The sequence below is a fragment of the Filicampus tigris genome, chromosome 6, assembly GCF_054856515.1.
Source record: "Filicampus tigris isolate MCC_2025a chromosome 6, RoL_Ftig_1.0, whole genome shotgun sequence".
Lineage (NCBI taxonomy): Eukaryota > Metazoa > Chordata > Actinopteri > Syngnathiformes > Syngnathidae > Filicampus > Filicampus tigris.
Window position 1 is genome coordinate 19,183,321 of NC_141222.1, and position 24,523 is coordinate 19,207,843.

General features: G+C 39.5%; 1 protein-coding gene across 1 annotated transcript; it reads right to left on the minus strand.

Annotated features, from left to right (window-relative positions):
• Nucleotides 1-587: 587 nt before the first annotated feature.
• Nucleotides 588-23,332, minus strand: tet2 (tet methylcytosine dioxygenase 2). The gene is made up of 10 exons (XM_086034189.1): nucleotides 22,898-23,332; nucleotides 7,836-10,648; nucleotides 7,675-7,765; nucleotides 7,494-7,587; nucleotides 7,183-7,391; nucleotides 5,939-6,089; nucleotides 5,741-5,830; nucleotides 3,976-4,113; nucleotides 3,512-3,866; nucleotides 588-3,400 (listed from the first exon to the last, which is right to left on the minus strand). Exons 2-10 carry the CDS (start codon nucleotides 10,603-10,605, stop codon nucleotides 2,043-2,045), a joined length of 5,256 nt encoding a protein of 1,751 aa, XP_085890315.1. The 5' UTR covers nucleotides 10,606-10,648; nucleotides 22,898-23,332; the 3' UTR covers nucleotides 588-2,042.
• Between the last annotated feature and the right edge of the window lie 1,191 nt (nucleotides 23,333-24,523).

A 24,523-nucleotide genomic window follows, 5' to 3' on the forward strand; every position in this document is an offset into this window, starting at 1 on the left:
CTAACAGTAAACATTATGTGACAGAGTATACTATTTACAAAGACTTCCTGGAAAATGTATGTTTTCATTGAGATTTGATAATTCGTGGGTCAGTTTGCCTTGACGAGAACCTGTCAACTTCAAGTTCTGAAAAATTCATTTTTGATATTCACTGTACAATGTGACAAACTCATTTACACCCCGTTTTAAATAAAACATTTAGTACTTTATTACATATACATTTTCTTCCTGAAAAAAATTTGAAGTGCTTTCAGAAAACGAATTTGTTATAAGATTGGGTGAATTGTTACTATAACGTTACAGTCATTCCGTTATATATCAAATTAATTAAAAAATAAAGAGGAAAAATCATACAATTGCTTAGTGGTTATAAATAAATTGAGCTATACACAGGCACAAAGACGATACTCATTGCCTTGATCTTGCCCCGTAGCCAAAGCAAATAAATTGCCCTTAATTTATTCAATATCATACTTTCCCTTTAGTCACATCAGTGCATATACGTTGTGTTCATTTGAGGAAAAAAAAAAACACCATCTTACTATCTAAACCCCCCCACCCCCCCCAAAAAAATTGAACCTTTTTTTTTTCCTCTGAAAAAAAATCTGTGTGACGTATTTTAGAAAAGTTGAACTGGGACACAAACTGCAATGGCATGTCCCTGAATGAGGAAAAAGAGAACACAAATGCAGGCAATAATGTACATTTTCTTTTTAAATGTCCCTGATTTTACAGTAACATTAGTTAATCAAATGTTGTAGCAGTTAGGTAAGAAAGTAAGAAATTAACTTTTCCGCCTTTTAGGTGGCATGCAGTTAAACTGTAACCAAAAATATTTAAACAAAGAAATATATGATATATTTTTTCTCCTATTGCCAAACTGGTTTTGAGGTATATGACTGGTTGGTACTGTACATTATTTAACAGCCTTCTTCTCACTGCCTAAAGAGTCTCACATTGTATATTTTAACAGGTTCAATAGCACCCTAGGAAACAAGATCCATGAGAACACAAGGAAAAACAATGAATTAGGCTTTGCGCATTCTTTACAACAAACACAACTTATAACAGTAATTCCAAAAAGGGAATTTAAGTTACTGTACACATCTCACCTGTTTATCTTACAATTAGATTACAATAATCAAAGAACAAACCCACAGCAAGCCAGCTGCCCTCTGACACCAAGCTTACCCTGTCCCATGCTCCTCAGTGTATAAAATGCACGTCAATTAAGCACCACAGACATACAACTACACTTAATTTTCACAATTCAGGCTCTCTCATGAACCTGCTGAAAGGAACATTTTTGCTGACAGTTAAACTGGAAAACCTTGGATAACAAAAAGCTTTTTTTCTCCTCCTTAAAATGTTAAAATAGCACCATTTGAATGGCTCGATGTATAGAATATTATAGTAAGTAGTGAAAGAAGCACCAACACAGAAGTGTTCTGAAGAACATTTTTTTGCAGGAGTTCTAAAAAATATTGTGTTGTATTACATTGGGGATGCTTGGAACACATTTTTAATTTATTGTTACATCTATTTTTTTCTCATAAGTTTTATAATCATGAAGTGCTCAAGATACACAGAAACTCCCAACGTTTTTGATGCTAATGATTTCAAATAATTCCCATTATTTCCTGTTGAATTATTTCATCTGTCGTATCAATTACGGTATCAAGGCATTTTTAAAAAGACATATCATAAGCACCTTAAAGTTGTCATTTTCAAATTCGGCATTCTATGCCATGGTGAATTATTCAAAATATAAAATAAAGCCACCAAAGATTAAGCTTTTTTTCCAGTTAAAAAAAAAAAATGTAGGTCTGTGTGTACAATTGAGAGCACCAGATGTTTTAACAGTGTGTATCTTGCAAAAGTCGCAAAACAAAAATAAATACATCCATAGCAGGGTCAACAAGTAAAGCTCAGTTGTTAAAAATGTAAAACACCTGAACAGGTTAGGAGTGTTTTTATGAGGCCAGTGCTGCAGTTGGTCAGAGCATAAATAAAGCACCTTCATTTTTTTTCTTGAGGGTATTTTAAGCAAAGTGACTATAAGGTCCTGTGACCTTAGTGAAGGCATACGGAGATGTACTGACGTAGGTGTTGGTTGTGCACGATGATGAGCCCTCAATGAGTGCCTTTATAAAACGCTTATAAGGCGGCTCTCCAAGAGATTCTGATGGCTCTGGATGCTCACGCTTTGTCCCCTTCTTGTTGCCCTTGCCTGGTGTCCCCTCACCACCATTTCTCTCTGCATCTTCCTCTTTTTCTCGAGCTTTTTCTGCCATCTTTGCTTCCCACATGGCCAGACCATGCTTAGCCTCATTCAAATTTTTGTGCTGGTAGAAGACCAAGGATATGCGTTTTGGGTGATGACGGTCCGGATTTTTAAGAGGCGTTGTGGCGTGGAGCTCCCGTTTAGCGCATTCAATGAGGACCGAGCCATGGCTCGGTGCCACTGCCACTCCACCAATGTCAGGGTCCAAGAAGTTGTGCTCATTGTCTGACCAAATCTCTGGCTTTTGTGGGGTTGTGGGTCTCTGTGGGGCTCCAGGCTCTTGTTTAATACCAGTCACCATGGGACTACCGTTAAGCAGACCCAATCCCGTCTGTGTTTCTGGGTTTAAACACCCACCACTTAACTGAGCTCCAAGCATGTTTGGGTTAGCAATACCCATTTCTTGCTTAATTTGCATATGGAATGGTTGTTGGCTTGGGGGGAACATTTGAGGACTCCCAAAGTATGGATTTGGGGATCTTCCAAACTGATTGCCATTACTCCCAGCAGCTGTATAATCTCGAACTCTGTGGGCAGAGGGTGTTCTTGAAAGGGGGTCCATGAAATGTGGGTCTGTGACTCCATTAGGACTCCAGTGACTGAAAGCTCTCATGGGATGAACTGGCCTCATGGTGCATGTATTATAGCCATTGACTTGTAAACCATGATCAGCATAATTTTGCGGATAATTGAGCTCATAACGCTGATGTGCTGCGTACTGCTGCTCAGAGTACAACACTTGCCTTTGTTGTTGATACATGTCCAGTTGCTTTTGGTTTGAAGCATAGTATGGATGGTAGTTATCAAGAGGTATGCCTCCATTACACTGATTAACAGGGTATGAATGTTTAGATCCATCAATGAACGAGTTGGGTGCATGGACCGGGGAAGGATAAGGGTTTGCTGGTGTTGTGGGTTGATGATGAAACATGCTCCCTGGCTTTGAAGTGCTTGGGAAAGATCCTGGGTAGCCAGGAAACCTGGGATATTTGGCAGCATTTGGTGCACCGGGATAAGAGGTAAGAATGTTTTCATGCTGTTGGTGCTGTGGGTGCAGAGAATGGATTCCAAGGGGTCCCGCCACTTGATCTGGATGTTGCGAGGCTCCCATAGCACCTGGAATAAATTCCAATAATGAGCAGATTGAAAGACAAAGTCACAAATGGATACAATTTAGTTTTGTGTAACAAGTCTTGTCAAAAATGACTCAAGTGAAATTAGTTTTACCTTGCACTGGTGTGCTTAGAGAGGTGTTTTCACAAGTCGCAGTTCTTGTCTTCGATGGGGTAACTTTCTCTGCCTTATCATGAGAGTTGTCTAACATGGTGTTCTTGATAGCAGCTGCTTTCTTAGACTCCAGCTTCTTTTGGCGACATGACTTTGCAGGCTCGGCAAGCATGCGCACCTGGCGGCGGAAGGCACTGAGGGCTTGAATAGCACCCGATTTGATTTTTTCCTGCTGACCCTCCTCGCTGCCATATTCATCCGTGTTAGCAACTTTATACAGTGGTAGGACATGGAGCTGCTCATCCTCTGGTATCTTTCCAATTTCTCTATTGTCTTCCCTTGTTAACGTGCATACCTGCAAAAACAGATTGATTTAGCACATTCGTGAAAGGGTTTTAAGATATTTTGACGTTTCGTTTTCCTGCGCCAAATACAACAAACCTAGAAAAACAGGTTTAACTTACCACAGTGCTGCCTCCTTGCATGTTGTGGACGTCTCTATGAGCATGAGCACAGAAGTCCATACAAGCAGTTACCCCAGAGAAGGGACGCCCCTCTTTAAACCCCAGACGACAATCAGGTGCTCTGTGTTCATGTTCCACCTGTTTACAGGAACACACAAATTTTACTCAGAGAGACTCTTTGGAAAGTATTGTCTTTACTTATACAGTATATGTGCAGTTATGCCAACCGCAGTTAACTACACATGGGCGCTAGAGAGCAGACCTCCTCCTCTGTGCCATGTAGTAATTTATTTATTAATTAGACTGTTTCTTGATGCTGTTAACAAGCCTCAACTTTAGTCAAGGGAATGGTATTAATCCACTCAACTGTATACTGCAAAGTCATCTCTGAAAAAGTTAGAGGAATCGGGCGCAAGTGCTCACAATGCTAGTGATAGGATTAGCGATAGCACGAGCCAGACATCATGTGTAGAAATGGACAGTCTACTGCTGATGTGGGGAAAAACAACTTCTAACAAGATCCTCAACCATGTCAATGAAAGGTTTGACAAGCTGGATTTGATACTTCAAGTGGTACAAAAGACCCAACAAGAATTACTTGTAAAAGTGGACACAATTGAGAAAAAGGTTGTGGACCAGGAGAGCCGTTTGAGCAGCCTTCAGCAAGCTCTGACTACCTTGACAAGAGCGAATAGCATACTTAAGCTAAAGGTTGATATTCTCAAAGAGCACTGTCGTCGTAATAATATAATAATCGGCATTCTAGAAAGAGGAGAGCGTTAAACCATCAACATTGATTCAACATTGAGGGATGACAACTTCCAAGCCCCGATTGTGATTGATCAGGCACACAGTACCCTGCAGAGGGTACTAAGCCCGAGGCTATTATGGCCCGGGTTGACTTCTACAGGGAGAAGGAGCTCATACTGCATCCCAGCCGGCGTCAACACTTGGAATATAAAGGCAACTAAGTTTGAATTTTTCCTAACAACATAGCAGTCGTGATGCGACAGTGACGAGACTTCAGTGAGGTCCTAGCTTTATCGTCGACTTATCGTCGAATACAATAAGATACAATAGACCGTCTTCGGAAAAGACAGTCTTTTCCAAAACTTGATATCACCATCCTCGTTCACATTTCTATTGCTTCCTCCAAATGAGTTTTTTTGTGCAGGATAATTTTCGGAATTCACAGCCAAACCATCAAGCAACGTTTTAATGATTTGTTCTTGAAATTACTTTTAAAGTTCTTAAATATACATGTAAAACAGTGAAGTTCTCAATTAATTATAGACAATTATTAACTTTTTCATTGCGGCAAATGGCCTATGTGAAGTATCCTTTTAAGTTTGCCACGGATGCCGTTGAGAAATTAATGAATTGAAAATCCCTACAAGCTCCATGCTTCAAGAGATGGCGAAATCAAATGACTCATATAAGGAGATTCGTTTTGACGAAAAATAATTTTGAGCATTTTACAAAATTTTGGGAACCTTTCTTGACACTGTTCGATCACACAGTGACGAATTAGTCTTATAAGCTCTGCCGCTTTAATGACATGATGACAATCTACCTGTTATTGTTGTTTTTAGTTTCTTTTTCAGTATTTTTGTTGTGTTTTGATTCCTTGTCTTTGTGTTGTTATATTGGGAAAAATAAACTCCCCAAATTTATTTGTGGCAGCTGGAGTGCAACGATGGTTAGTTGTCTTGCTTAATAATTGTTCATTCATTTTAATTGGCTACAAATTGCTCAATGTCCTCACCTGGTTTCCATAAGCTTCAGGTGCCATATTTTTATACAAGGGACCTAGTAAGGTGGCCAGACGTTGAAAGTTTTGCTCGAGTCTCTCTTCCTAAAAGACAAATATTGCCATTGTTAAATTGACATTATTGAATAAAATATACATTTAAAATGTAATATTGGAACATCGGTGATAAGTACACATATCAGTGGAGAATACCTCTCTGACATCATCTCCTTGTAGTTTAAATTTTCTTGGAATTTTACTTCTGGCAAATTTGCAGCCATTGTAGTACATGCTCCATGAGCAACCAAAGGAGAATGATGCTCCACATGCATCTGGATTTAATCCCTGACACGCACAGGTCCTCCTAAAAGGGAATAATGAGAGTTTGAGGTTCTCATGCCCATTAAGTGCTAGCACAATCGGAAACAGGTTGAATATCACTAGCTTTTTCCTGTTGTTTTCAAGACAAGCACACAATGTAATGCAAAAATTAGTACATATTTGGAAATACAGGGTGTCCTTAAATTCACTATACACTTGTTTTTTTTTTCTATTATATTTCATCTTTGAATTAGAGAGACGTGAGGCCATTAGCCTTGGACATCTTAGAATTTGTAGTTTTTGTAAGCCTATAATTCCTCAATTTACAAAATTGTAATATAGACCCCAAGCAAAATATGTTTTGGTTCCTGACTCTAGTTCAGCGCCAGATTGAGAAGCTTTGTGGTTGTCACACTGTTCCAAAGTGTAGTACAATTTACACTATCCATGGCAAATTTCTTGTATACAGAATTTGTTCATGACAAACCATGAACAGGGTATCCGGAGAGTTGTACTGGTACTCAGTAAAAACAAAAACCTTGGTTAAGCGGATACCTAGGGGAGTGATAAAGCCTTACCCATACGAACTTCAGCTTCTTCTGAGTCTTCAACCTTAGGTCTTTACAGGTAAAGCTTTATCACTCTTAAGAAGCATCCAATGAATTGAGCTTTTGTGGATTCGGTGTCCTAGTGCAGCCCCCTGGATACTTCCCTGGCTTTGCACGAAGACTTACTCTAGGAATTAGGTGTTTTCATCAGTAGTGTTGTTAGCAGGCCTACCATTGCGTGGTTTGTAAAGAACAACTCCTGTTATGAGAAATCTGCCATAGATAGCGTAAATATCACTATGCATTGGAGCAGTGTGATGGCAGTTAAGCTTTCAAACTGGCGCTGAACAGCAGTTGAGGACAGTAAAACCTCATGCCGTTAATTTTACAATTATGCTTCCAGTGTCAATCGGCAAGCCATAGGCAAAGGAATGATTTGCCTACAAAAACTGTAAAGCCTTAGACATAAAATGCTGATGGCCTCAACTCTGTCCGAACGCTACATGAGGTGAAATAGAAAAATGTTAGTGCGTTATGACTTTTGGGGCACCCTTTATGTATTTTTGTTTCTGCTTTGTTGTCACTTACTCTTCATTGAGAGCACATCTTCTTTGGGTGAGGGCTCCATGCTTTGTTAGAGTTTCACTTAGCTCGAGGTAGAGTTTGTCAGCTAGGCTGGGTTGGATGCCTTCCCAGACCAGGATTGCCACGATTATGCAGGCTGTCTCACATTTGTGTCCAGTGCGTTCTCGAACCAACACCAGTAGCTTTTCTTCTACACTGGCTCGGCGGATCACCTGAATTGTGATGAATATAATAATTTATTACACATATTTTAAGGCTTCCCATTTTCTGCAGAAGAATTGCGTTGAGACTAAGACAACAAATATAGTGCCTACCCATTTTGCTATAGGGCACCCCTGTGTGCTTTTTCCTTCCTTGCCGGTATATACCACTTTTTCTATCCTGATGGTTTGACCATTTAAGCCAGACCTTGGAATGAAATAGATATTAAAGTGCTTACAATCAAAGAGTACCTCGTAATTATACAGCAGATTCCTCTGTAAAAGTGTTGTTTACCTTCTCTCCATCTCGTCCCGTATACCAGCAACAGTTGGCGCAGATCCCAGATGAGTATAGTATGGGCCCTCATCCTTCTCACTGATTTGTTCTAAATAAAGGGACGTTTTAGTAGTTATACACCACTTAATCAGAAATGTAACCAACAACAGGTAACTCACCAACACAGTGGCAGGATGCAATGTCATATTGTGTTTTGATAGGTGTATCAAGTAGACTTTTTATCGGGGTATCCAATAGTTTCATTGGGGAATCCATGAACCTCTGTAGGAGTTGCTCTTTCCTGGGCGTGGAGTCAGGTGTTCTTTTTAAAGCTGTCATGGCCATAGCAGCTCCTGATGCTTCCACTTTACACATATCAGTGTTGGTTGACAGAATTGTGACAGGCCCAGAAGATTCCACTTTGACTTTATGTGAATTCATGACAAACGATTTCTTCTCAAACACAGGGGACAGTTGGTACTGTTTTAGACTTTGTTCCATGGAGGCCAGGATATTGTTCTGCCTAGTATTCTCACACACAGACTGTTGAGTCTCCTGCTTGATTTGCAATCCACCGAGTTGCTGCTGTGAACTAGGCAAATTCAATATGGGTCCATTTTCAGTCTTTATATTTGTGAGGCCAATTTTGCTATCCCTGGTGTTTTGTGTAGAATGGGGAGGGCCCTGTCTCTCCTGCCTTTGTAATAGATGCATACGTAGAGCTTCATGCTTCTGGAGGTCTCCGTGGGGAAGTGGCGATCCCGGGTGACATCCCCTTTGGAACTGAGAACATGCCTTCAGCTGGTGTTCAGTCTTGGGATACCTATGCATTGATATCTGTTGGTTCAATGTACCTTGTGGCAAACAAGGTTGTGACTGTGTCGAATTATGAGAGAAGTCCTTATTGTTAGGTGGGGGGAAGTTATTGGGTCGCTGCAGTTGAAAGTGTCTGGAATCACCGCTGCCTGAGTTTGGAGAAAATGATCTTTGACGTTGTATATGAATACCTGTTGTGTTTTTGGAGTATAAATGACTGCTGGGCTGTGCAGGGTTGTTTTTGTGTTGCTGGTTAAGTTGAACTTGACTTGGCTGAGGCTGACTGTGTGGTCTGTAAATGGGAGACTTAAGTTGTTGTTCTTCAAATTGCGGCGGGTGGGACAGTGGACGTGGAAGATTACAGTGCTGCTGTTGCTGTGTTGTGAAAAATTCAGGCGACAATGTGTCCTGTAGTTCAGGGTTGTCATGTAAGTGCTTTGACTGCATGGGGGTGTGATAATACCCCCCGACCTGTTGATCGTGCTTTGTCTGTTGTTGAGGCTGCTGCATTAAACTTGTGTTAGAATTTGATTGCTGCCACTTCAAATCATTGTTGTTAGGGGCTGAAGCGCAATGTGGTTGGGCTAAGAGAGTAATTTGTTGTTCCTGTATGCTGTTAGACCCCTGAATGTTTTCCTTAAACATTCCAGGTGACTCAAACCTTTGTACAGGGTTTGCCTCCAAAATCCGACCATGAACCTGGAGGCTACGTCTCTGTTGGTCTGACAGAGCCTTGGCAGCGAACCCTCTCTTTTCCTGCTCTCCCTGGGATGACATTCGACTTGTCTGATGCTTTAAAGGGTTCTGTTCCATCCAGCTGCCCTGATGGAGAGTTGAACACAAGTTGCCTGTCTGCTGTATTGTGTTATCTAGACTATTTTCTAATCCAGCTGCCTGAATTCTCTGCTGTGTATTGGGTCCCTTGGTGCCCATGCTGTCATCTCCATGTATGTTTCCAACGTTTTGCTGGAAAGTCTTGGGTTGAATCTCAAAGTGCTGAGCAGGACCAGACCCCGATTTCCCACATTGCACCATGTTCTGTATTCCAGAGTCGGGTGATGATCCATATTTCAGCAACGCAGCATCAGTTGTCTGTAGAGTATTGAGCTCCTTAAAATTGTTGTGATCAAAAGTCTGGTTGGCATTCTCATACGTTTGTAGGGAATTTTGTAGAGAATTTGTGTCATTGGGATAGCACCGTGGGCCATTTTTATGTTGTTGCAAGGAGTTGGCGATATTTGATGATTGAACTACGCCAGGGAGCTGATCAAGAGATCTTTCGTGGTGAGAGCAAGATGGTGGCAGCTGTTGGTGCTGTTGTTTTTTCTGCTGGTAATCTGATTCATGATGGTTCGAGTATCCATTCACAATATAGTTTACGGAGTCAAAATTGTTGACTCCCTCAGTGATACCAGATGTCTCAGGCTGTCGTTGCAATTTGAGCATCTGAGTTGAATTGGGGAATTCTGAAGTCAAAGTGGAAGGCATACAATCTTCACCGGGTAGTTTTTTAGTTAGAGAACCATTCATAGCATCTTGTGTCCCAGACCTCTGTGGGGCAATTGATACTTGCTCAGGATAATATTGGGACAAAGTTTTCTCTAATAGATCACCTGGTGTACTTTCTATTGTAGAGGTCGTGAGTACAGCACCATTAATTGAAATTTGTTTATTTCTTGGCAGTGCAAAATTATCTCCATTAGGAATTGTACAATTACTGTTATCTAATTTTATCTCTGCCTGAACATTGCATTCAAATTCTGTACTTTTTATCAATCCAGAAATCTCAGAATCTGCTTTAAATTTCTTTGGCTGGCTTGCCATGAATGACTGTTCAGCGAGTACGTGCTTGAAATCTCCATTCATCAACTCTTCATTCATCATAAAGGATCCCTGATCCAACAGCCCCTGTACTGACCCAGGTTCATTGCAGGTTTCATTTTGCCTTTTCATAGAGCTGGCCTCTGTGCTGGGCTTATAATTGTTCCAGTTTCTGTCACCAGTAATTTGGAGTGGATCTCCATCTGAAAAGGTCCCTCCATTCTGGAGTTTGTTCGAGATGTTATGGGTCGTGGCAATTTTCTTTAATGTCAAACTTTCTTCCTTCTCATGTCTGGGCTGGTCTGTTTCCATCTGGCCTGCTCAGAGTCCATTCACAGGCTGCCCTTTCTTCGTCCTACAAAACAAATGTAACAAAAAAACAATTAGCAATGTACATGTATTTTTCTTCACGCAGTTCTGTTTTCTTACTCAGCAGGCTTTTCAGTTGAATGTATTATCCATCATCCATTCATTATCCGAACGGCTTATCCCTACACAATATCAAAATTAATTATTGAAAGAAAGTCATGCTCATCAAAGATGATCATGTACCCAGATGGTAAGCAACAGTTTGTTTTTGAGGCCTTTGTTAGCAATACACTATCTTTTACATGTTTGATGGTCTCTAATGCTCCAAACAAGACAAACCTATACCAGAAGGTTTATCTTAAATTGCTCGCTGATATTAGTGTCTGATAATAGTGCCATATATTCAAAGTGATGTATGGAAAATAAGATTACTACACAGGGTTAAGAGAGTTCATAGTTTCATTTTTGCATTCCTTGCCAAACATGTTTTACATGATTTCTTAGCAAACAAGTGATTACTTATACAGTACACAATTTGAGTTTCAGATATTCAGTTTAATTTATTTTAGAACATTCATACAGAGGCAAACGGAACAACAGAGAGTGCAGCTGAGACGCGTTAGACAGTCCTTTTAGAGCATTTCAATAAAATGTTTAGTGATAGGAATTACATAGAGCTCATCAATGGGAGAAAAGTTGTGCACTGTGTTGATGATTTAAACTGATATTTTGACAAAATACCCCCCTTTATCATTTATAAGCATGAGTACAACCAAGCAGAGCCTTGTTTCACAAAATTGCGAGTCGTTCACCATTTGGCACATTGGCTGGTGTGAGGGGAAAGTATAAAAAATACTGGCAAATTGAGGCACGTTTTATTCATTATGATTATAAGCGTCATTATTAGACCTGACAATCACATCTGAAACCATTTTACATCTGCTTACAATTCTACAATTGAACTCAAGCTCCACAAACCTTTTTAAAATCTTGCTATCCACAAAAAAGTGCATTAGGGCCACAAATCCCCTTGGTGCTTTTTTTTAAGACCATCTGTGAGCTAAAATGCACAAAACATAATGAACCAAAGTAGATAGAGAGTGATATTATTTAGGGTAAAGATAGCTCACTTTCTGAGCATTTCCTAGATCATGCATACAAAAAACTGCACAGGACCCAACACCTTCACTTTGACATCACCAGCGTACCCTCCCACTTTTTCAGACCACAAACTCGCCGCCCCACCCAACAGCCCCCCTGCCGCCAAGAGGCACACACTGGAGCAGGGGTTCCCGCGGCGGCAGGTGACAGTCTTAAACACTTGGCCACGGCTGCCAAAATGAAATGGAACTTGGACTGCGATCAGTCCAAGCCATGATACGAACCTCTTGTGTACTGGCCAACCTGCTCTACCAACTGAGCCACAGCTGACCTTATAAGCAGGTTTTGCTATTTGCCGACCAGTCGGTCCCTATCCTCCATGAATAACGGGGGTCTAGTGTACATCACTATTATAAACCCACTAATAACAACAATCATCTGTCTCTAAACTGTTCAGTAATAATGATTTCTGAAAAAAAAAACAGCCATTATTTTTGTGAAGATTTCCCCCCCATAATGTTTAAACTTTTTAAATAAAGATATTTCTTAAACTTTGCAATTAGGTAACTGAATGACTACTACCTAATGCTGTGTGACTATCCCTTTGTTTTGTCTGGTGCTCTGTAAATCAGCAACTAAGTCAAGAGGTTAACACCGGGCTGCTATGAGTGCAGCTCCATTCCTTTGGGACTCTCCGCGGTTTACAAAGAACCAAGCGGAGCCAAGCAGCTTGTCACAATTGGATACACCCACTCTGACAACAAAAAAAATAATCTTTGTGAACCTAGGACAAAGCCATAGATCCCAGCTGAATGTAGGCCTGTTTGCACACATGCATACAAACACATGCAATGGCAAGGCGCACAGAATGTCCCAAATTGACTATACTGTAATTACTTTAAGACATTTATTGTATTGGAACTGAGGGTTGGATACAACCTCTTGATTTTGTAAAACAATGATAGTTGGCGATTTAAAAATAAAAAAAATTAAAAAATCCTGTTGGACTGTATGACTTTAAACAAAAGTTTTTTCTTTCTGTCTTTTGTTTTTTTTTGTGTTATGATATGTTTTGGCTTTCTCTCTAGCAGCATCTGTTTTTCCACAAGAAACATGTACACACAATTTTATGTTTCATGACTCAACTTGGCGTGTATGGAGCTGTTTGTCTCCAGAAGTCAGTGTGGTATAATTGCACATCAGGTTGCTCTGGACTACTATTTGTCATGCCTCCAGATCACTCTTGTTTTAAGCCTGTCATCTTGCCTGTGCAGTTTGAACATGTCCTTTTAAGCGCTGTTCTCCAAAAATCGACTTTACATTGCCAGTTTTAAAGCATTGATACTGAATACCAATATACCTACAGAGTAATTGAACATTTTATTAACATAGGAAGTATTCTTTTTTTTAAACAAAATGAAAATGTTTTTTCCCCATTGATTTCAAACATTTTTATTCAACAAATGTAGAACAATAGAAAATAACACAGTGAACTACTAAAGATGGACCCCTCAGAAAAAATGAATAAAATGCCTTAAAATGCAAACATAATTTTGAAGTCATGATCCTGCATAGAGCGTTAAAATCATAGCTACTTGCAAATATATCAAAATCTGACACGATCGGTTGCTGATTTCGTCCGGTGTGTGCACAGCTAATTAATTGTGGCTGAACGGCTAATGCTTACGTGGGTAGGGTGTGTAATTACAGCTCGCACTTGAATGCTTTTCACTTCATCCCTCAGGTGCTACTTGTTCGAATGATTTGTCAGGTTTGTTGTATTGCCTTGTTTTTGACGAGATACCTAGCACAACAACTTCATTCACTCCCTGTCGCTCTAGAGATACTGCCACACAAGCGATGGTAAGGAACTTCTCTTGTCAAAATAGCTTCATCTTCGGAAGATAACTCCAAATCACGGCTGCACATTTAGCTGCACGTTTGGTTATTTGTACTATTATTTCATGATTACTGCTTCTTCTTTCTTTAAACTTAGGATTCTGTTTACTTTAACTTGCAAACCCAACGTGCAAACCCAACGTAAGAAGGAAAAGCTGGATTCCGATTGGCTTTTATGCACATTTCTGCCGTAAGGTTGGACTCTTGGCCAGTGTGATGTTAAAACAGACAATCTCCTTAACAGTAATGTACCAAATCTGTACACCAAAACCCCCCAAAACTAATCTATTTGTTAATGAGGCTAGCTTGGAAAGAAATACCAATTTAATGACATGTCCTGCTCTGAGGTAGTTAGTTCTGGCTCTCAAAAAGTATAGTTTCATTCCCTACTACAATATATTGCACTGGACCCACATCGTGTTTTTTTTGTTTTTTTTCTCCCCAGACTAGGTGAAATATGAGTGTCCATAGTTGATGCCATCTATTTGCATGTGACATTCACCCCTCACAACAGCTGCTAGGAGATGCAAGTTCCTATCATTCAGGTTGAGACCTTGGCAGCAAGGCTAAAGAGCACTCCTGTAAAAGAAAATACGTGACAATATAGACTAGCGCAATAAATCAAATGCTTGCCAAGCCTCCTTGCTGTTTTTTTTTTTTTTTTTTTTTAGCATAGTCTATAAATATCTATCAGAATTTGCTATACTTCCATTAAGGAGATTATTCATTGTGTCATCTGATTAGAGACAATATTCTGTCCTGATTCAGGTTGCTGGTTAGAGTGTGAAATCTTATCCTTAGCTACTCCAATTGTAATTAGGTCAGATTATTTGCATCGCGGAGTGTTTTAAATTCATCCCCTAACTATAGAGATGGATTGTGCAAACCACACAACCTATGACAACATTTACACAACTTGGCATTCCAGCTGACTATGCAAACTTTTATCTCTACTCACTCCCTTTTCCCCCCAGTTGCACCAGATGGTCGCTTGTATTTTTTTTTTATTTTAATTTTTATGAGCCATGTGGTGATTGGCAATATGTGACTACAAAAATTGACAATATCGACTACGTTGTATGGACCATGACAGTATAGACTCTGTTGTATGGACCGTAGGTTCCCAAACGTTACACTCCATTTACCACTTAAAAAAATACTAAACTCTTCCAGTACCACCATCTTACCCAACAGAGGTGGGCATTTTACTTAATTTTGTTGGTCTGTCATTTGTCATCTGTCAGCGGCCAGGGGACCCCCTCCGTCATTTGTTAGTCCGTCATTTTTCGTGACGAACTGAATTTTAATGGTCAGTCCGTCAGTTAAGTCCGTCAGAAGTCCATTGGACCGTCAGTCGGTCCCCGCCAAAAAACGTCAGAAAAACGGGCGTCCGCCAGTCACAGACTAACAGTTCGTCAGTGATGGTCCGTCAGACCTGTTAGTGAGGATTACACTGATGGATGAAAACACTTTTCTGTCATTCATCAGTCCATCCTTTTTTAAAAGGTGTCACGTCAATCGTCAGCAAAACGGGCGTCCGTCAGGCTGCTGGAATGCCCACCTCTGTTAACCAACATGAATATGCACTATCTTAGGCCTAATTATTTATCAAAAACGAGAATGGTTTTATTCCTGTAGTTGAAAAAGAATTCCAAAAATAACATTTACAAAAAAATCTTCAAATTCTAATTGAATAAAGTTTAAATATTACAAGAAAGAAGACTGACAAAATTATAGGAGTGTAAGGTTGTTAATATCATGGGGAAACAACCCCCAGGTTTACAGGAATTTAATTGAAATATGAATGCTACACAAATATAGTTTTAAAAAATGTATGCCAAGAGAAAGAAAACTCAAAATGAAACAAAAATTAAGTTGTACTATTACATGATAAACATTTGTAATTTACGATAATTATGTCCAAATAATATGAGCAAAAACTCAGATCTTTGCAGGAATTAAGTCCAATTTTATGGCTTCCTAAAAACCTCTAAATTCCTTAAATATATAGTCATAATATTACGAGGAAATCCTCGTCAGTTTTTCAGGAAAATAAAAACAAAAAAAGACATGATTTTGCTCGAATATTGTTGAAATATTATAAAAAGAATACAATTGTAATATTATGGAAGAAAGACTGTTTTATAATTAAGCATGCCACTGTAACATGCAGTTTAAAATTTGCTTAAATATAGCATAATTTAAAAAATAATGATTCAGTCAAACTGTATTGCAGAATTTTTGTTTTGTTAACTACACTAAAATCAAACTTTATATCCTGACATTCCATCCAGATTAAATGCAAACTAACTGTACTTATCAATACAACTTAACTGTACTTATTGATTCTTTTGCGTACCACTAGAAGGAGCCTGCGTACTACTACTGGTACTTGTACCACACTTGCAGAATCACTAGTATAGACTGTGGAAAAGAGTCAGTTGTTTGGACTACGGTTACAACAATCCTCATCACAAAGTGCCAGTTGCCCTGATATGCCCCTACTGCTGGTCAACTGCTAGTCACGCATGTCAAGACAGATGTTCATTCATGCTCTACATCTCACCAACTTAATTGGTCCAGCCCCTCACACTTGTGATTCACGTCACATGGCACACTGTTGCAATGCTTCCAAATGTACCTCACATGGTCACTCATAACTATCGGTATGAACATATGATACTCCTCCACATATGCTAAGAAACAAAAGGCTCCTGTTTCTTGTGTCATCTCCTTAACCCTTCAAATTGATATGGGGGCGGGTTCAGAAGAAATAAATTCAATGTAGAATACTTTAAAATGAATTTGATGAAACATGATCATGTTAGTCCCAAAAGGAAAAGTACATTTGGTTAAGGTTTGTGTATTGATGTATTCTTAGCTGTGAAACAGGCAGAGGTTTTGTGTTGGAATGTTGAGAATGTTTTAGCTTGTAACTTTTTTTCTTCACTTTAAAAGACATAGACCAGGCCTCTTCTATAGGGACAATTTTGGACTTGTGTATGGTGGAAAGTAGCTACTCTCTTCTTTGTAAACCATGTTTATATGATAAGTAGGTCATAACTTGACATGTTAGGTTTTCATGCCGCTTTTCATGCCGCTCAAATGTTCTTATTTTTTTATTTTGTGGGGTGAGGGGCGGGTGGAACCAAGAATGAGCAAACGTGACTCTTCTCTGAACAACAGCAGGTCTACTTTTCCATTCTGGTACAGTAGAACACTATCTTGTTATTCTGACCTAGTTAAATGTGATGTAAGAGTATCTGGACCATATGGTAACCTGAAGAAACTGTATGACTGATGTATTCTTTTCCTCTCACATGATGGGTTATTATATAAATTAATAAAATACAAAATAAACACTGTGGGTAGATTTTACCCATTGAGGAAAAAAAAAGACTATTTTTTTGTTTTGTTTTTTTACTACAAGGAATTCTTGTTCTGCTATGTCAGGACTGAGAATAGTGAGAATGCTGTAATATTTTGCCTTACAAATATGTAGGGCAATATACATGTTCCACATCATATACAAACAGATAGATTTGCTCTATCCTCATTTTCTTCTGAAAGCCAACGAGTAAAGTTAATATATTACCCCAATCACAATGCATTGGAAATACTCTTCTGTTTGTAATTTTGTTCCCAAGAGAACTTCCTCCTCCTCCACACCAACATCACTGTTCTTTATGTTTAATGTAGAACAGATGTAGTCGACTTGGCGGGAGATTCCCCTTTTTTCTGTCTTTGTTGTCCTGCAGCTTTTTGTGTAATTGCCTTCATGTGTTTTTTTTTTTCACCTTTACTAGTCTCTTTACTTTTACTTGTCTAGTTGCCTGTTCTATTTCACTGAATACATTATATTTGAACAATACAACTTTGTTAAAATGACTTTCTATATTACTATGACTTATCTAAATTTGTATATGTATTTTTATATATTTCTATATTTAGTATCAGTACTTCCGCCAAAGAGGTTTTTCCATACCGTTTGTTTTTGTCTTAGGTCAGGTCGTTTGAATGTACTAACGAGTATAGTAATCTGAGGGACCCCAGAGAATTCTTTTGTATGGGAATAGATTTCCTTGCAAACCGAAGACTCATCCAAAAACCACATCTAACAGTACCATTCATACACGTGTCCATTACATAAACATAAAAATGCCACACAATTGGTCATGTTGGACTTTTTCCAGATGATTTTGTCAATGAAAGAACCATTATGGGTTTAAAAGTCAGTGATTTGTTAAAACTTTTATAAAAAGAATTGACATGAGTGGTTTTACTGCCTGTGAAGGGTGAGGCTGAACTGCTTGAACCTGCTGAACTGGCCAAACTGCTAACAGCCCAAGCCTTTATAAAAATAGAAATTGCAATTAATTTACTGTTGTATAAAGTTAGCAAAGTTAAAGCATTTAAAGAAAATGTAAAACCCTTATACAGTATTTTCTCTCTTTTAGACTTAGGTTTGAAGGAGACAGTTATCAATGAGGGCAAAAATTGATCTTGTGTGTTTTTTTGTTAAACTGTAAGAAAAGTTTTTTAAAAATCTGGCACCATGGCACTGTGGATGAGACTACAATGTATGAGAATCCCTTCTATCGACAATTGAATTGGCTAAAACTGTGTGTGTGTGGGGGGGGGGTCGTCGTTTTCGCATTCCTCTTTTCCAGAGCAGGTCACTTCTGATAATAAACAGCAGTTGAACCTTAGCCTATATCAAACTCTGTCAACCAATTAATCACTGATCTATCTATCATATTTAATCAGATGAAACCCTATGTTTATGAAACACTCTGTGCAAAGCATGCAGACATAAATCAAAATCCTTTTGCTTGGTCTTAAGGCTTCATTGCATGGAGACTGATTCAGACTGTGTACAACCCCTCTAGCATGCCCCCAAACCCCTCACAAAGCTGCATGTCTCCTTCCAAGCTGCTTGTCTTCTTGCCCTCAACCCCTTTGTCTGTGCAGCAGTCAATATATCTGACTAACTTGATGAACTGTGCGCGGAGAAAAGTTAATTTATTTCAGGCCACATGGTAGCCATGGTTACCATCTTATGAGAGCTCCAAAGACCATCTGGTCTGAACATTAGCCCAGCGCTCCTGACTACAGAATAGGCTGTACTGCTGTGATGTACATGTCTTATTCATACAGTATCATCAACCCTGCTACAATACACCTAAAATTACATTCATGATTACTAAAATCTGAAAATTAACATTGCTGTTGCTATTGAAAGAAAAGTGATTAAGAAGAAACCTATGTACCGCTTTATTTCAATAAATATAATGCACTGAATTCAAGTGGGAAGTCAAGTGATTCACAATTGCACCTTTTAATGTTAATGATTCTGTCCAGCCTCTTGCCTTCAAATGAAGAGCTGTGATACACTCATGGGCATTTTGTAAAACATTTCCTTCTGTTTGCATGACCAGTTTTACGCCAGCTTCAATATAAACAGGAAATAGGGTTGAACAGTAAACAGAGGCAATGGAAATATTTTATAAAGGGAAAATATCAACATGGCCCACAGCATAACAGACCTATTTCTGAGTAGACACAATGCTTAGCCTATTCGATTTTTTTTTGTTTTTTTTTTTGCTTTTTCAAAAGTCTGAGTTCATGCTGGTATGTTATAGGCAAAACTATGCAATTTCATTTTCTGAAAAAGTGTAGGCAATACTTCCAATTAAAGTGTCATCAACGAAACAAGAAAATCTAACCAAAAATACCAAAGTCTTGTGTTTATTAGAAAATGACTAAAATGAGCTACATTCAATCCTTCAATTCAATCCTTGTGTTCCAGCATCATTTCCATAGTAACCACCTCATTAAGATATGCAGACAGGCTTGAGCAGATCTGAAATTAAACCCGTCGATTATCTCACTTTAGGACGCAAAGCATTGTAGTTTTCCTTGGGCAATCCAATTCAAAAGGCACCACTTGTTGGATTGGTTCCACTTCGGAAACCTTTTTTGGGCTCAAACGCCTTGACTTTGACAGAAGTAGTCGGTGATGTCATTCAAAGGCTTTAGTTCGGTTGTTTCTGAATGCCATTTAGAACCAGCTGTCGGTCTTTTTGCTTCATGTGTGGACAACAGGGGGCCAATGGGGGACTAACCTTTTCAATGACAGCTTCTAGCAGTGCAATCCTCTATATCTGACATTTTGGAAAGGGGCAAACAGCCGACACGTGCAGTTGTTCAGGTCACTATGGGCACCATTTGAAATTGGTTACCATTACAGGAAATGCAACACACGATCAAAATTGGGTGTCAAAATTTGCCAATTAAAAGAATCGTGTATTAACAGGCTGTTCCCTAGTCATTTTAAATGTTCTTTTAGGTTCCAAGGTCCAAAAATTAGTCCCTTTTCAGAGCATTTTCATGTCGGTCCTTACGCGGGTAGTAGTACTGTACTTTAAACTTTTAACTCAAACTCCAGATAGTAGAACTCGTAAAAACATTCGAGAAAATTGTGTTAGCGAATCGTCGGAAGTCTGCATATAGGCGAGTAAACATGGTGTTTAATTTGGGATGCTTACGTAACCTCGTGCTTGCCACGTTACCGAACGCTACGATAGTGTTTGTAAACACAGCGGCCATGTGCGTGCGCTCATGCGGAGGAAGTTTTTCCGTCACTGCCCTCACTGTCTCAACCCTCAGGGTAAATATGGACATCGATACTTAATCAAGGCCTGGATCACTCACCTTGGACTGGTCACTGAAACAGAACCTCATAGCGCACTCCATTGTTTTAACTGGGCCTCATTGCACTTAGTCATCTGCTGTTATAATTATAAAGACTTTGCAGATTTTCCTATATGATAGTCACACATTCAGTTTCACTTCTTTTTATTCTGGATTATTCATCAAGCTCCCGTTTGCTGCATAGTTTATATGATACTTATAAATACTTTTTGTCATGTTTATTCGTCCTAAAGTATGCAAATGTCATGAAGCTGCAGCACGATCCCCTCGCTGATTACTTTCTGTTCTAGTGTTGCTCTGCTTCCCCATACAGCAAAACAACCCTCCAATAACACACAAGGAAAATCAATACTAAAGAAATCAATACAACACTCTCTATAATCGCCATTTCGTTTCAGGAAAGCAGTGAAGCTAGCACCAGCAAGCAAGCAGTGCATTCTGAAACATCTAGCCTACCACTGGGCTTGTTTTCCTGTGTTATTTGTGCAACTACCTCTGGGTGGAAATATGATGCGTGGGCTGGACAGAGCAGGGTCAGAGGTGAGGGCTTGGGTATTGTAAGAAGCCAGCATTGTTGTGGCGTGCTATGGCAACTGGACATTCTTTCTTTAAGGTGAAATTGTCTTTTGCCCTGGAAGTGACATAAAGGGGACTTAGAGCCTCGGCGAAGGAGCAATCCAACCGCACGGCTTTATCTGTAGGTGTGGATAGATGAGAGCAACAATGTGAATGTGATTGATCTACTTGGCCCTTCCCCCACTCAGCCCCCATGGGCCTATGAAAGCTCTCGGTGCCTCTTCGGGTGGTGAGCTAACAGCAGCAATGCAGATACTCATAAAGATGCGGTATTAACGCTGAAAATACAGCAAAAACGTTTTCAAGTGATTTCTGGTCTGGTCTTTTAATGCAATATTATAAATGGCCATTAGAATCATAATACAGGCATAGAGCATGTTGAGCACACTGTCTGAATACCATATCAAAACAACCATTTGGAGCGGTGCACCCTTTATACGTTTCCAAAGTTTTCTGACAGCTCATTGATAATCATTTGTTCTCTTATTTTCTAGTGAAGCATATTGGAAAAAAAAAAAAAACTGACTCGAAGGCCACATAGTGTTTTGATTGTCCAATTTATGTGAACATTCTAACCAAGTCTTAACTTAAATAGGTGAGGATTACGTTGCCTTGTTTCCTGCATTTACAGCCAACCAATGCCAGTGTGTTAAATTACCAGGTAAAAGGTCCAATCAAAATTCTCTACCTTGAAGCAAGTAGGCATTAGCCTTTTACCTGAGGCACATTGTGACATCAGTTCCACTGTGTCAGTGGAATACACAAGTCTAATACACAAAGCTGAGAGAGATCTCTTAGATTCTAATTGACCAGATGTTAATCATTAAGTAGCACTTAGTGAATGCAGAAAAAATAGCACCTAATTAGCTATTTGCTGTTAAGGCCCAACACATCCGAATTGACATGTTATTGTGACTTTTCAGGACTAATTGTGCTTGTTTTGCAAACCATTGTCACACTCATCGATTTGAATAATGCTATCAATGGATATTAGGTCTGTGTTTTTGTTATTTTATCCTAGCTCAGCCCTCTTGTGCCATTAATCTACAGTTAAATAAAAAAAAAAAAGAAAAGTAGAAATCTTTTTTCCGTTTTCCTTCAAAACTATGATTTTTGAGTTATGTCCGGTACTGTTTTCTTATCTCAAATATAGAAAAACAAGATATTAATCATGCAGTAGATCCCTGTGGGCAGAAATTCAATGGTATATTAGGTTTGCGTTTCTTCAAGTCAAAGCTTTCTGACCTTCCTGGCTTCCACTGCACCCTTGCCACTAATATTCTCCTTTCTCTTACGTCTCTAAGGTATTTGCCTTTGTGCCTGCTTGTCATTCACCAGTAAAAGCACTGAAAGCTGATTCACAAAGATATACAAGGTAGTCCAGCTGCACTGCCGTTCAGAAGGCGGCTGCAAGATATGTCCAGCGTGGACTTTTGCTCTCTTACACTGAGTCTGCACACAACGCAAGGCTAACAAACACACAGATGTGCAAAAGACTGCTCCAGATAGTGGTTCATTCAATTAAATTTAACATCAGACGAGTGTTCGTTAGTTGGAATTCAGTTAAAATGGTTCTCTCATAGTCCAAATGTAAACATTCTAAATAAGGTGCAGTCACTCTGAACCACACATTTAAAAATTAAATGGAACGCTGAGAAGGAGAGGCAGCAGAAAGGAGTTCATTCTTATGGAAAAACTAAGATTAAGGAGCCGGAGAATGAAAATGTTCCAATATCTATTCAAAATAAGTAAACACAAAGCTTAAAAAAAACAAAAAAAAACCGAGAAATGTGTATCTTGGTTTCAGCTGGCAGAACAAGAAAGAAAAATGTCAGCCATGTTGGAGTAGCTTTATCTAAAATCCCCTCCTTATTATTCTTGCTCTTGCTTTTTGCGGTGGAGACATTAGCTACACCTAGCTTTGCTCTCAAAAGCTCCTAAAATACATCCAGTGTTGAGGGAAAAAAACACAAGCAGAGCAATAACCCTCTCAGCAAATCCTCACCTTTTCACGTCCCTCCACTTTGTATAAATTCCAACGAACCGTCTGGATCTCCCCTGTAACAAATCCTAAAGGGCAGCCATCTTGCCTCCTTCTGTTCTTCTATGAAACAGACTATCCTCCACATCAATATTCATGCAAACCAGTCTGACGTCTGCTCTCATCATCAGGAGAAGCCGGGGTGTCGCTGTTTGCCGGCTGGAGAATCCAAATCGAAGGTGATTCTAGTTTAAGGCAGACGAAGCACACAGAGTTGTCCAAAAATATGTGTACAGGTCAAGGGGGAAGATCCTTGTTTTGCCGGCAAACTCAAATAGTCACAAAATCACTTTCCTACTGAGTCTTTCCCACACAAAGGGACAGGTTTTCTTTCCCCCCCCTTATGCGCCCTCCTCTCTTTTTCTTCTTCTCTCAGCCGCGCACAATAGTGAACACTATGATGGCTGCCCTCAAGCAATGGAGTGGATTCAGGACAGGACTCCACCCCCCACATTTTGTTAAATATTGCACTGGTCTCAACTGTCTAACTGTGGCAGGGTAAGAAGATGTCTCCACCCCTCTTCTCTCTTAAGGGAGGAAGCCAAGTGGCTTGTTTTTTTTTCCCTCCTTTTTCTCTCTTGGTGAAGTGACTTCCTTCCATTTTCTGTCTATCAGCCGCCGGTTACGCAAGTTTCCCTTTAACAGTGCCAATGTTTTGAGAGCAATGCAGTAATAATCAGATACCGGGCCAGTTTGGAGTGCAACCAGTTTAGCAATGGACTCATTTTCACAGGCTGTGTCTTATTTTGGTACGCCTCGGCTGTCTGGCTGGCTCAATTTTAGAGTGTGGCGTAAGGCAACTCTCCGGTCTGCATTCAGGCTGCATTTTTTGCTCTGTGTGCATGCCAAGACCCTCCTCCTGTTGACACTGGCCACGTGGACTTGTAAGAGATAGACGGCAGAAAGGGAATGCCCTTGTGGATGTTTCAAGAGACACTGTGAAACCCTTCAAATCAATGGATAGTTGCAAAAATAAGCTAATAATGAATGGTGCTGAACACCTAACATGACCACATGCAATGTCCGAATTTGAGTTACAGCTTGTATCTGGAACACACAATTTTAAGCAGCCTGAACAATCACCTGAATCAGATCTACATTGCACACTTTATATTTTAAAAAGTGAAGTCTTTTACATTACACACTTTATTCAAAAAAAACAACAACTGAGTCTAACATGCAAGCTTTATCATGATTTGTTTTTAATCCTCCCTGCTAACAGGTGGGTTTGAAAATAATCTGCTTTTAAAATGCAGCTCAAGCTTAAACGTAGACCCCTCCTCTTTTCCACCAGCCACTGCCTTGGTTGCAGTGACATTTGTTGACTCAATAGTTTCAGGCTGAGAGCAGAAAAGGAGATTTGTTTTTACACAGAATGGGGGAGGGGAAGTGGCCAGAAGAGGAAGGAGGAGTCGCTCTCGCTCTTAAACATTCTGCCTGGACAAAATAGGCTCTTTTTAAAAAAGTCAAACCAATCATTTTCATCTGAAGCAGTTGGCCTCTGATGCATATTTACCTGCTGTAATTGTGTGAATGTAGTCCTCTTCGTTTTTGCTGTATTTAAACGTTTTAGCATGATGCAATAGTGGC

Coding starts and splice junctions, on each gene's coding strand:
- tet2 (XM_086034189.1), bottom strand. CDS start 10,605: ATGGAAACAGACCAGCCCAGACATGAGAAGGAAGAAAGTTTGACATTA. Junction 7,766..7,835: donor TGCATCCTGCCACTGTGTTG/GTGAGTTACCTG, acceptor CCCTTTATTTAG/AACAAATCAGTGAGAAGGAT. Junction 3,867..3,975: donor TGCAAGGAGGCAGCACTGTG/GTAAGTTAAACC, acceptor CTGTTTTTGCAG/GTATGCACGTTAACAAGGGA.